At 41.8% G+C, this 13752-nt stretch overlaps 1 protein-coding gene across 6 annotated transcripts in view; it reads right to left on the reverse strand.

The window, feature by feature from the left end:
• PATJ (PATJ crumbs cell polarity complex component) overlaps nucleotides 1-13752 on the reverse strand; it is a 441042-nt gene that overhangs the window by 85987 nt on the left and 341303 nt on the right. For all 6 annotated transcript variants that reach the window (XM_017877225.1, XM_017877223.1, XM_017877224.1 and 3 more), the window contains 2 exons: nucleotides 7970-8087; nucleotides 2671-2804 (listed from right to left, as the gene is read on the reverse strand). In XM_017877225.1, coding sequence (XP_017732714.1) covers nucleotides 2671-2804; nucleotides 7970-8087 — 252 coding nt within the window. The remainder of the gene's footprint in view (nucleotides 1-2670; nucleotides 2805-7969; nucleotides 8088-13752) is intronic.

The following is a 13752-nucleotide window of genomic DNA, read 5'->3' on the forward strand; positions in this document are numbered from 1 at the left end:
TCTTCTCCACCATCCTTCAAGTGTCTGTGCAACCTAATTCTTCTCGGACGCCGGACAAGAGCTTGGGACTCACCCAGTGTGGGTACCCAAAAAAGTCTCTCACGCTGGCCCTTTGCCCTCGCTGGCGGGGAGCAGCTGCCCCATGCAACAGGCAAGGGGCCCACTGAACTGATAATGCACCGCTGTCCAGGTACGGCGGAGCTGAGCATTGTAACATACTCTCTGGGGCTTCAGGGGTCACAGGCACCCCCACCTGGTCTGGCCGAGGGAACCCCCACAGAGCCTGCTCCTGCCAACGCCCAAAGCGGCCAGCTGGGGCCTGCACTTGCTCTCTCATGCGCTCCCTCCCACAACAGGCTGAGTGCGGCGGTCCAAGTAAACGGAGTACCCCTGTGGCAAGTCTGATAAAGGGGTCAAGAGAAAACTCCTGCATCATCAAGACCCTAGTTTCTTTTCTTTTTTTTTTTTTTTGAGACGGAGTCTTGCTCTGCCACCCAGGCTGGAGTGCAGTGGCCGGATCTCAGCTCACTGCAAGCTCCGCCTCCCAGGTTTAAGCCATTCTCCTGCCTCAGCCTCCCGAGTAGCTGGGACTACAGGCGCCCGCCTCGTCGCCCAGCTAGTTTTTTGTATTTTAAGTAGAGACAGGGTTTCACCGTATTAGCCAGGGTGGTCTCGATCTCCTGACCTCGTGATCCACCCGTCTCGGCCTCCCAAAGTGCTGGGATTACAGGCTTGAGCCACCGCGCCCGGCCGAGACCCTAGTTTCAATCGCCTATGCTGTTCTCGAGTTTCCTAGTGCTTTAGGGGACTAATATTTATTACACAAAAGTAGAATAGGATCTCCCCACCCCCGACAGTACCACCACAGAAATGTTATATTACTGCCCAATGTGGAAAAAAATAGTTTTATAGACCCTGATATATTTGTGTTATCTGGCATGTACAATTTATTGCTTACTAAATAAAATGGGCAAAAGAAATACCAAAATATTCATTTAAAACATATTCATTAACGAGTGATTGTCCCTAGGGAGAGGCCCTGGTGTGTTACGAAGGACTGGTAGTGAAGGGCAGAGCTAGGGCAAAAACGTAGGGGGGAGATTTATTTTTTACTTTTTTCCTTTTATGGCAACTTAACTTTGTATAAGATGCAGGTATTAAATACACACACACACAATTTTCCTTTTGTGTCAATTTAACTTTGTATAATATGCAGGTATTAAACACACACACACACACACTGAGACACATGCATTGATTAATCACGTCTTGAGTAAGTCAAAACCCAGGAAAAGTTTTCATTTTAATCACGCTACTGAGTAGTGATAAACAAAAGGTACTGAATAATGAAAAAGCAATCATCCTGGCTAGGCATAGTGGCTCATGCCTATCATTGCAGCATTCTGGGAAGCTAAGGTAGGAGGATCGCTTGAGCCTAGGAGTTCAAAACCAGCTTGGGCAGCATAGCAAGACCCCATCTCTATTTATTAAAAAAAATAAAATAAAATAAAAAATCAATCATGCCAGGAAACAGTAACATTCTAGACCAATTTCTAAAAAAAAAATCATGAGTAGATATGAAAATGGTCAGTGTAAAATGAATCCTAAATTGCTGGGCTGGAATAATTCATGTATACTTTTTTTTTTTTTTTTTAACAGAGACAGGGCCTTGCTGTGTTGCTCAGGCTGGAGTACAGTGGCATGATCATAGCTCACTGCAGCCTGAAACACCTGGGCTCAAGTGATCCTCCTTCCTCAGCCTCTTGAGCAGCTGGAAATACAGGTGTGTGCCACCACGCCTTGCTAATTTAAAAAAACGTTATCTGTAGAGATGAGGTCTTGCCATGTTGCCCAGGCTGTCTCAAACTCCTGGCCTCAAGCTATCCACCTGCCTTCGTTACCATGCCGGCCTGATGTATACTTTTAATCTACCATTCCATTAAATAATGATGACGAGAATAACAATAGTTCCTACTTACTGAACATTTACTATGTGCGAGGCATCCCCTTAAATACAGGTGCATGCCACTTCACTCAGCTAATTTGTGTGTGTGTGTGAGAGAGATGGAATCTTGCTCTGTTGCCCAGGCTGGAGTGCAGTAGCATGATCTCAGCTCACTGCAGCCTCCACTTCCTGGGTTCAAGTGATTCTCCTGCCTCAGACTCCAGAATGGCTGGGACTATAGGTGTGTGCCACCATGCCCGGCTAATTTTTGTATTTTTAGTAGAGACAGGGTTTCACCATGTTGGCCAAGCTGGTCTTGAACTCCTTACCTCAAGTAATCTGCCTGACTCAGCCTCCCAAAGTGCTAGGATTACAGGCATGAGTCATGGTACTCGGCCCACCCAGATAATTTTGTACTTTTGTAGAGATGGGGTTTCGTCACGTTGCCCAGGCTGGTCTCGAACACCTGGGTTTAAGCGATCCACTTGCCTTGGCCTCCCAAAGTGCTAGGATTACAAGTGTGAGCCACTGCGCCCAGCACTGATGAAAATTAAACACTGAGAAAAACTTGAAAACTAGCTAGACTATGGATGCACATCTACTTATAATCACGTTTTCTCCTCATACTATGAAAAAGGCAAGTCTTGCAGAGTCATGGTACAGGGTCAAAATTAACCTCAACAACTAGTTCTGTGACTGGATACATTTTACTTCTAGAAACTTACCAAAGGTGTGTCTTTTCCTCCCACAATGCTGAGACCAAGCCCTGAACGTCCCTTGGATATTTCTATAATCATTTCCTGTCCAGGGACAATGGGGCACGTTGCGGGGTCCACTGACAGAGGAGCCTGGAAACCACCTGGAAAAGAATTGAACACAGCATGACGGGCAAGTAAGAGTTGCAGCTCAGCCTGCACGTTCCATCACGTGGGGAGTGTGGGGCTTGCACATGACAAACACCATGAAGCAAAAAGCTGGGTCATTCCTGCCTATTCAGCCAGGATGACACTGCTGAGATTAAAATGATAACTCCCACCCCTCAACCCATCAATTTTACTTGAAAGTTTTAAATCTTATTTTGTTCATTTATATTTTTGAGACAGAGTCTTACTGTGTCGCCCAGGCTGGAATGCAGTGGTGCAATCTCAGCTCACTGCAACCTCCACCTCCTTCCTGGGTTCAAGCGATTCTCCTGCCTCAGCCTCCCAAGTAGCTGGGATTACAGGCACATGCCCCCATGCCTGGCTAATTTTTTGTATTTTTAGTAGAGACAAGGTTTCGCCATGTTGGCCAGGCTGGTCTCAAACTTCTGGCCTCAGGTGATCCGCCCGCCTTGGCCTCCCAAAGTGCTAGGACTATAGGTGTGAGCCACTGCGCCTGGCTAAAAGTTTTAAAATCTAAAAATACATCATGAAAATCTGTATGGAAAAATTACAATGATTAAATGTTTAGGTTCATGAAGGCCTATGTTACAACGAGAATAAAGGCTGGTATAACAGGAGATTCTGAGCTATAGAATACTAATTAAGAAACAGTGCCTAAATACTTTCAATTAGAGCATATCAGATGAATTAAATTATTAAGATGTATAAAGGATATAATTGATAAAGTATGAAATACCTGAAAATAACAATTATCTAAAATTTATCCCCAAATATATTATATAGTAAGGCAAAATGTATTATAAACACAGGACTCAAAAATTACTTGTGGGGTTCATAGAGGAAAAGTTTATTTAAAAGTTATTGCTTTTTTACAAAGTTTTATTTTTAAAAACAATTGTTTTAGGTTGGGTTTTTCCAAAGAGTGAGGGAAAAAATGGTTATAGGCTAAGAAAAAAATGTTTAATAACACCTGTTTATCCAGCATAAAATCTACTTACATGCATTTTCCAGATAACTGAACCTAACCTATTAAAAACTCAAAACATTCGGCCAGGTGTGGTGGCTCACACCTGTAATCCCAGCACTTTGGGAGGCCGAGGTGGGAGGATCACCTGACGTCAGGAGTTCGAGCACAGCCTGGTCAACATAGTGAAACTTCGTCTCTACTAAAAATACAAAAAATAGCTGGGCGTGGTGGCTCATGCCTGTAATCCCAGCTACTCAGGAGACTGAGGCAGGAGAATCGCTTGAGCCCAGAAGGCAGAGGTTGCAGTGAGTTGAGACAGTGCCACTGCCCTCTAGCCTGGCCAAGAAGAGTGAAACTCTGTCTCAAAACGACAACAACAACAACAAAACCTCAAAACATTCAAAATGTTGAAGAGTTTCAAGAGATGCTCATTCAAATCATAATCTCCAGAGAATGTCATATTTTCTGATCACTGAGTTTGATCACCATGAGTATTGTTTCCTACGTTATGATACAATTCAGGCAAGGGCTGATGAGAGAGGGCCCCATCTGCTGGTCAGCTGCAGCTAATGCACAGAGCTGAGATGAGATCCCAATGCTCATCAAACCTATGTAAAAGCAGGGGTCAGCGGACTACAGCCCATGGATCAAGAATGGCTTTTACACTTTCAAAAGCTTGAAAAAAGATCAAAAGCAAAATAATGTCTCAAGGCATGTGAAAATGATATGAGTCTAAATCTCAGTGTCTGTAAATAAAGTCGTATTGGAACACAAACCCACTAATTCATTTATGCCTAGCCTATGGCTGTTAGCATACTACAATGGCAGGGGTGAGTAACTGCAACAGAGGTTGTGTGGTCCATAAGCCTAAAATATTTACTATCTACTTCTTTATAGAAAAAGCTTGTCAATCACTGGTATAAAACAAAAACAGGCTGTAGGTAAGCCTGTGGGGGTTCGGCTCTAACTAAGTGATAATCATGGTCTTTGGGATGAAAAAGTTTTGGAGTGGCAGAGAGCCACAGTTGAGTTCCTAAGCAGGAAGTTTACAGGAGGGTGAAAGTGGAGCTCACTTCTCATCAGAAAATGTTATTTTCTATTAAAGAGGCTGTTAGAGAAACTAAATGAACAGTGTGTGTGAGGTGCCCAGCCCAGAGTCTGGCACATTGTGGATATTCATATATCTGCTGTTCCTGTCCATATGGGATTGATCAATCTAAAGGCCTCCTGGTTAAGAGCAAGAAATTCAGTGACACAACCATAAAAAGTGCCATATTTAGAAGTAGCCTATGGCCAGCCTATGGTGGCTAGCACACTACAATTGCAGGGGTGAGAAACTACCACAGAGGCTGTGTGGACCACATCCTAAAATATTTACTATCGACTTCTTTACAGAAAAAGCTTGCCAATAAAACAAAAAGAAACAGGCTCTAGGTAAGATAGAGGCAAGGCAGAATAATAAATTGTAAACCAAATTTGTCTCTAAATCTTTTGCAGCATATGTATTTTATACTACATTTCCCATTAATGTACAATAAAAATGACATATGATAGTGGCACACTTTCATGGGTGCTTTAAAAAGTTTATATGGCTTTTAGGCCAGGTGTGGTGGCTCACGCCTGTAATCGCAGCATTTTGGGAGGCTGAGGTGGGCAGATCACCTGAGGTCAGGAGTTCGATATCAGTCTGACCAACATGGTGAAACCCCGTCTCTACTAAAAATACAAAATTAGCCAGGCATGGTGGCTCACGCCTGTAATCTCAACTACTAGGAAGGCTAAGGCAGGAGAACCACTTGAACCCGGGAGGCGGAGGTTGCATGCAGTGAGCCGAGATCACACCACTGCACTCCAGCCCGGGCAACAAGAGCAAAACTCCGTCTCAAATAAATAAATAGATAAATAAATAAAAAGCTTATACTGCTTTTGTAAATGACTAGCATAGTCTCCTCAGCAAGAAGAGAGAAAAAATACCTGGTGAGACATCCTGGAGATGGAATTTCTTTTCCCTCCTCCACGTCTGCCTCACCCTAGCCAGTCCTGAGTCAGTCTTTTTATTTACTTCTCTCATGGAATCCAGCCCCAAACCTGGCTCATACCAAGTCCTCAATAAATGCGTGGTAAGTAGATGAGTAAATGAATAAAATATCTATAGATTCAACTGTAGGATGATGAACTTCATTTATTTATTTATTTATTTAACCATGAGAATGAAAACCAGGAAGGATGCTGAATTTCTGTCATCTGAGTATAAATAAGTGATATATATTACCAAAACTCAGCTCGTCTACCTCCATGGTCAGCATGCACTGTTGGTAAAGTGCCAAGTGTACATATTTAGGGCATTATAGGCCAGACTGTCTCTGTTGCGACCACTTAACGCCATCATTATAGTGTGAAAAAACCCACTGACAATACAGAAATAAATAAGTGAGTGTCTATAAACCTGTATTTGTGGAAACTGAAATATGAATTTCATAGAATTTTTGATAAAATGTTCTTTGGTGTTTTTTCAACCTTTAAAAAGTGAAAACCGGCCAGGCGCGGTGGCTCAAGCCTGTAATCCCAGCACTTTGGGAGGCCGAGGCGGGCGGATCACGAGGTCAGGAGATCGAGACCATCCTGGCTAACACGGTGAAACCCCGTCTCTACTAAAAAAAATACAAAATCTAGCCGGGCAAGGTGGCGGGCGCCTGTAGTCCCAGCTACTCGGGAGGCTGAGGCAGGAGAATGGCGTGAACCCGGGAGGCGGAGCTTGCAGTGAGCTGAGATCTGGCCACTGCACTCCAGTCTAGGCGACAGAGCGAGACTCCGTCTCAAAAAAAAAAAAAAAGTGAAAACCTTTTTTAGCCTGTAGACCATACACAGCTAGCTGGTAGGCCAGAATTTGACCCACGCGCCATAGTTTTCTGACCACATGTATCAAGTGTTTTAGTACAACTACAGTGCTTTAAAATGGTACCTGCCAGATGAACTTTATGAAGTTAATATTTATGAAAAAATATATAAAAGACAAATACCACAAAGATTTCAGGACTGCTAAATTAATGTAGGGTTATGCTTTGCCATTGGTGAGTACTGTCTTTTAAAGGGTTTTTTACTGATGTATACTGCACAAAAACAAAGTAGGGCTGGGCACGGTGGCTCACGTCTGTAATCCCAGCACTTTGGGAGCCTGAGGCAGGCAGATCACTTGAGGACAAGAGTTTGAGACCAGCCTGGCCAACATGGTGAAACCCTGTCTCTACTAAAAATACAAAAATTAGTCGGGCATGGTGGTGGGCACCTGTAATCTCAGCTACTCAGGAGGCCAAGGCAGGAGAATCACTTGAACCCGGGAGGCAGAGGTTGCAGTGAGCTGAGATCACCCTCCTGCACCCCAGCCTGGGTGACAGCGTGAGACTCTGTCTAAAAAAAAAAAAAAAGCAAAGTAGAAATATCTATTATTCATCATAAAGTTCTATTTTCAACCCCCAGTCAACATAATTCAAGCCAGGAATTTAAAGAGAGAATGTGAATACCAATTTGGTTAAGCATTGAAAATCAACATTCTTCAAACAGCTTATAGCAACATTTGCAGGACTAAAATTGGGTTTGATAGGATTTTAAAGAGATATTACTCAAGACCTAAATATGACCCTTTGTAGAGATCACAGAAGAATAATACAGAAGCCTCAGATTCAAATAACATTTACCAAGGTCCTTTTCTTTTTTTTTTTGAGACAGAATCTCACTCTGTCACTCCAGGCTGGAGTGCAGTGGTGCGATCTCAGTTTACTGCAACTTGTGCCTCCTGGGTTCAAGCGACTCTCCTGCCTCAGCTTCCTGAGTAGCTGGGATTATAGGCATGCACCACCATGCCCGGCTAATTTTTCGTATTTTTAGTGGAGATAGGGTTTCACCATGTTGGCCAGGCTGGTCTTGAACTCCTGACCTATTGAGGTCCTTTTCTGTTCTCGTGCTTTTATATTCAAAAAGCAATAGGCAATAGCGACGGCAGAGAGGAGGAAAATGGTGTAGGAAATGAAGTGGCCTATCCCAGCCCCAAAGCTAAGGAAGCGGAGGAAGCATCCAAAGTCAGGCTTCCGCCTCCTGGTCCAGTTCTCTTTTTAGGACATTATGATCCCTCTCTAAGGCTTAATGAGCCAGATCTGCTCAGGGAAAGAATCATACCATAGCCTGTGAAGTCTGCGTCTGTTGAATGGTATGATGAATCTGGTGCTAACGGTATCTCTTGTGAACTGAAGGAGACTTTTGTTGGATATTTTTGCTGTTTCATCTGGCTGACAGCCTACAAAAGAAAGGAAAATTAGATGAATATCAAAAAAGAGAAAGGTAACAAGAAAATACCTTCAAACTGGTGTATTGTTGCCAAAACAATGGTGCACTCCAATGATGTTTTCTGAGAATATAAGGTTGGAGGGTGGCAAGAAGTTAGGATAATTTATGCACATTCCTCATGCTTCCCTATTTAACTTTACAACTAAAATGCTTTGATGAAGGGCAGATCAAGGAAGGGAGGAAAGATAAAAGCTGAAGATACTCTGTCAGTGTGATCTGCACATGAAGCTGGGGTGGGAGGCAAAACAAAATTATTTTGCAATTTCTACTCATTCTGATGAAATCCGCAAGAAGCCCCTTTATCTATGGACTTTGAAGTGACTTATCTGTCTTGTGTACATTGAAAAGCAATCTACGCTGGGGATGTTTAGAGCATCAACATTCTCCATTTCTTCTCGACACACTAGAGTCAAAGACGCATTTGGTAGGTTAATTAAGCAAAATGAGGGGCAAAGAAAACCAACATCTACTGAAAGCCTAGTAAATGCCAGTTGCATCAGTGACATTTAATTCACATAAAGGAACTGTGCTTTATTCACCTATGATACCCAGTGCCTGGAACATAGTAGGGACTCAATAAAGTGCTTGATGAATGAATGAACAAGTGAATGAATGAAGAAAGAAAAGCAAAACTGAAGACATGAGAAACTCAGGGTAGAAAGTGAACTTGTAATTCAGTGAAGGTATGGAGCCTTTACTGTGTGAGTTTGGGAAAAATTAACTTGTAATTCTGGATTTTTGCTGACAGTACCTCCAATGAATATTAATATCAAAAAGCTAAGAGGCCAGGCATGGTGGCTCATGCCTGTAAATCCAGCACTTTGAGAGGCTGAGGCGGGCGGATCACCTGACGTCAGGAGTTCGAGACCAGCCTGGCTAACATGGTGAAACCCCAGCTCTACTAAAAAAAATACAAAAATTAGCCAGGCATGGTGGCTTATGCCTGTAATTCCAGCTACTCTGGAGGTTGAGGCAGGAGAATTGCTTGAACCCAGGAGGCAGAGGTTACAGTGAGCCGAGACTGTGCCGTTGCACTCCAGCCTGGGCAACAAGAATGAAACTCTGTCTCCAAAAATACATACATACATACATAATACATACATACATTCATAAACTAAGAAAAACCAAAAGGACTCCTTGCTTATTTAACAGGCAGTTAAGAAATATAGGTAGTAACCTGACCCGCCTTCTGGATCTGCAGTTGGCTAGGGAACCTATTCCCAGCTGGAAGAGTCCGGTAGTCAGGCTGCCCCTGGAGTCTAGAAATAGGACCCAGGTAACTGCTCCAAAACTGTAACTGTAACTGTAACACCTCAAGATTCTGTCAGTGGAAAGCTGTGTCTCAATACAGGGCATTGTGCAGTATGCAGTAACAACAAAACAATACCACCCATTGTGCATATGCACTGGGCTTTCTAGTTTCCAAAACACTTTCACATCCATAAATTCATTCAATCACATGAACAACCCTGACAGTTAAATATTACTTTTTTTCTTTTTGCAGAAAACCAAGCATAAATGTCAAGTGACATATTTGAAGTCACGCGGCTAATTAGAGAAGGAGGTAGAACTGAAAGTCAATAGTTGAAGAATGCTACAAACTTAAAGTGTTTATCAAACAGCTGGTAGGCAATGATTCTATGGATGTTCTTTTGTTTTCTCCTGCAGTTTTTCTATTACTATCTTCTGTTTTTTTTTTTTTTTTTGGACAGGTTCTCACTCTGGCACCCAGGCTGGATCTCGGCTCACTGAAGCCTTGATCTTCCTGGGCTCAGGTGATTCTCCTACCTCAGCCTCCTGAGTACCGGGGATTACAGGTGCACACCACCACACCTGGCTAATTTTTTGTATTTTTTAGTAAAGATGGGGTTTTGCTATGTTGCTCAGGCTGGTCTTGAACTCCTAGACTCAAGCAATCTACCCACCTCAGCTTCTCAGAGTGCTGGGATTACAGGCATGAGCCACAGTGCCCAACCACTATCACCATCATTTAATACTGACTAAAAAAAGACTTATTCAATTACACACTTACCAGTGATTTTAAAAGGAAGGAAGTAGAAAAGGACAAATAAGGGGTTACTATAAGAAAACTGAACATTAAGAGGACTTAGGTATCCAATTATTCTAAGGACCACATTTACTAGCCTCATTGAAGGTAGTGTGCCAGTAGGCTAAGTCCCGGTCAATGGGATGTAAACAGAAGTGAATGTATAATTTTTAGGTCATTCTCCTAAGGAGAAAGATCCTGCCTTCCCCTTCCCACTGCTTGGAATGCAGATGTGTTCGTAATAACTGAAGCAGCCCTCTTAAACCAAAGAATGGGTGCCACCATTTGAGGATGGTAGAGTAATCAAATAAGAATAGTATAGTAATCAGATAAGAGGTGCTCGGGTCTGTGACACTTTGGGGACACCATATCATCCCCCAACTGACCACACACAGATTCTTATGCTAAAGAGAACTTCTTGCAGTAATTGAGCCTGTATCTTAACTCACACAGTACTTATATCCAACTTACATTTTGTATCACCTCGAGAAAGAACATGGATTCCCAACAAAGCTGGGTGCAAGCTACAGAGTTCTTTTATGAAAAATCATGCGACTTTAAAAACAGGAAAGCACTAGAGAGAGCAGTCTAGATTACCAAATTATGACTTTTCCATTGCACAAGATGATTGTTGCTTTTCTTTATATCCCAGTTTCATGTAGCATCTGGTGCATAATAGGTCCCTGATAGATATTCGTGGGATTGAATTCAATTTAACAATAAGGAAGCAGTCCATAGAATCCAAGTGAAATGTCCAAACATATATACATAGAGGCAGGCCTCCAGTTGTCAGTATGTATGGTGATGGATAAAGGAGTGTTCCCATGACTCATTCACTGGCACAAAACCAAACTACTATGTAAGAAAGATCAGAAAGAATGGATTTGCTGTTGTATGTTACTGTATTATAAGAACTGAGATGTACTTTATAGGTCATCCAACCTAACTAAACCTGTGGTTTTCAACTCTGTTTCATAATACGAACACCTACGGAGCTTTTAAACATTACAGATGCTAGGATTCCCATCACAGACAAAATAAATTAGCATCTAGGAGTGTGGAGCCCAGGCAAGTTATTTATTTATTTATTTTTTTGATTGAAACTTACTGCTTAAGACTTAATCTTTTAAGAAACCCTGGCTTAATCCATGGTTTAACTTTAAACGATAAGTCTCAATTAAAAAAAAAAAAAACTTGCCTGGGATCTACATCCCTAGATGCCAGTTTATTTGGTCTGGGATGAGGGTCTTAGCATTTGTGACTTTTTAAAAGCTCCCTAGGTGTTTCTATTATAAAACAGGATTAAGAACCACTGGTTTAGTTGTAAAACACCCTTGCAGTTGTATCAAAATTGTACTTGTCAGTGTTTTTCTAGAGAAAGGATTTACATTTCCTCAGGGCCGCGTGATAGGAAAATAAAAATCACTACTCAAAAGAAGGTATATGTTGCTAAGTTTGCTATCACTAATTAGCTGTGTGACCAGAGACAAGTCACTTGACTGCCCCATCTATAAATGGGTGATACATCTGTATATTACAAGGTTGTTGTAAAGATTAAAGGTAAATAAATAAACCCATCACTGTGCCAGAAATAATTTAGGCTCAATTAATAACAGCTATTAATGCTTTTATGTCCTTTTAGAACATATCAATACATGATCGGCCAGCTTCTGATTGAAAACCTTCAGGGATGGAAAATTCCACTTTCCTGAAGAAGCTATTCCATTTTGGAGCAGCTCAGAGGGTGGGAAGGTTTTGTATAATGAGCTGCCAGCCTCACGGCACATGATGCCCACTGACCTTGGGGCCATTTCTCTTTGGAAGCCACAGAAGGGCTTAAAATCACTTTCCCAAAGGAGAAAAATTTAGAAGTTTATGTGCTCATTGTTCTGCAAGAAGAAGAATGTAAGATGTTATTTAGGATTCGTCCTAGCTCTAAAATTCTATGGTTGTAATATTTTAGAGGTGTTTGTTATGTGCTTGAGGTAGGTGGGAGTATATAAAGTTTTGTTTGTTTGTTTGTTTGTTTCTGAGACAGAGTCTCGCTCTGTCACCCAGGCTGGAGTGCAGTGCTGTGATCTCAGCTCACTGCAACCTCCGCCTCCTGGGTTCAAGTCATTCTCCTGCCTCAGCCTCCTGAGTAGCTGGGATTACAGGCGGCTGCTACCATGCCTGGCTAATTTTGGTATTTTTAATAGAGATGAGGTTTTGCCATGTTGGCCAGGCTGGTCTTGAACTCCTGACCTCAGGTGATCCACCTTCCTCAGCCTCCCAAAGTGCTGGGATTACAGGCATGAGCCACTGTGCCTGGCTGGGAGTATACAAAGTATTAACACCTTAATGGAATTTGCAAATACATTCAAGCAAAACCTGCTTTTAAATTAAAAAAATTATAATTGGCCAGATGCAGTAGCTCACACCTATAATCCCAACATTTTGGGAGGCTGAGGTGTGAGGACTGCTTGAGCTCAGGAGTTTGAGGGTACAGTGAGCTATGATTGCACTACTGTACTCCAGCCTGGGTGACAGAGTAAGACCCTGTCTCTTAAAAAAAAAAAATTGCTTACAGGTTTTCAGTTGAACTGAATTTGGTTATTTTTAAGGTTCATTCTGTATCTATTTTTTTTTACTTTGGGTTTTTAGCATATAATTTAAAAGAATTTTCAAAGGCATTTTCTTTGGCAATGTTTGAAATATGTATTTCCTGTAAGCTCTAGTAATCTATAGTTTCTTAAATATAAAAATAGCTAACATAGTAACAATGTATACTTTTAGACACATAAAAGCATGGATTAGTACATAGATATGAAAATCTGGACTTAAGAAAAGCAAGGAAAAAGCTCAACAGTAACAAAAGTATAAAAATTTGATACAAGTTTATAGTTCTTTAAGAGAAGTTAAATTCAAATGTAAGAAACACTCAAGTTATTTTATAGAAATTCTTCCATTTGTAATTTTTATTTCTAACATTGTATAAGACATGGTGCTCTCAGAAATTTTTTTGGAGATAGAGTCTCATTATGTCGCTTAGGCTGGTCTGGAATTCCTGGGCTCAAGCAATCCTTCTGCCTCAGCTACCTGAGTAGCTGGGACTCCTCACAGGTATGTACTACTGCACCTGGTTAGATAGAATTTATTTAAGTGCAAGGGTGTTTTCAGGGATACCACTTATTTATTTATTTAAAGACAGCATCTTGCTCTGTCACCCAGGCTGGAGTGCAGTGGCGCAATCTTGGCTCACTACAACCTCTGCCTCCCAGGTTCAAGTGACTCTCATGCCTCAACTTCCTGAGTAGCTGGGACTACATGCATGCACCACATCTGGCTAATTTTTGTATTTTGGAAGAGATTTTGTATTTTAGCAGACGTGCTATGTTGGCCAGTGTGGTGTGGAACTCCTGACCTCAAGCAATCTGTCTGCCTCGGCCTCCCAAAGTCCTGGGATTACAAGCATGAGCCCCCATGCCCAGCCAGGGATGCTCTTTTAAACATCTGCTTATGGGGTTGGGACTCTTTTATTATTTATTTATTTATTTATTTATTTATTTATTATTATTATTTTTTTTTT

Source organism: Rhinopithecus bieti, unplaced genomic scaffold, assembly GCF_001698545.2.
Source record: "Rhinopithecus bieti isolate Rb0 unplaced genomic scaffold, ASM169854v2 scaffold_6380, whole genome shotgun sequence".
NCBI lineage: Eukaryota > Metazoa > Chordata > Mammalia > Primates > Cercopithecidae > Rhinopithecus > Rhinopithecus bieti.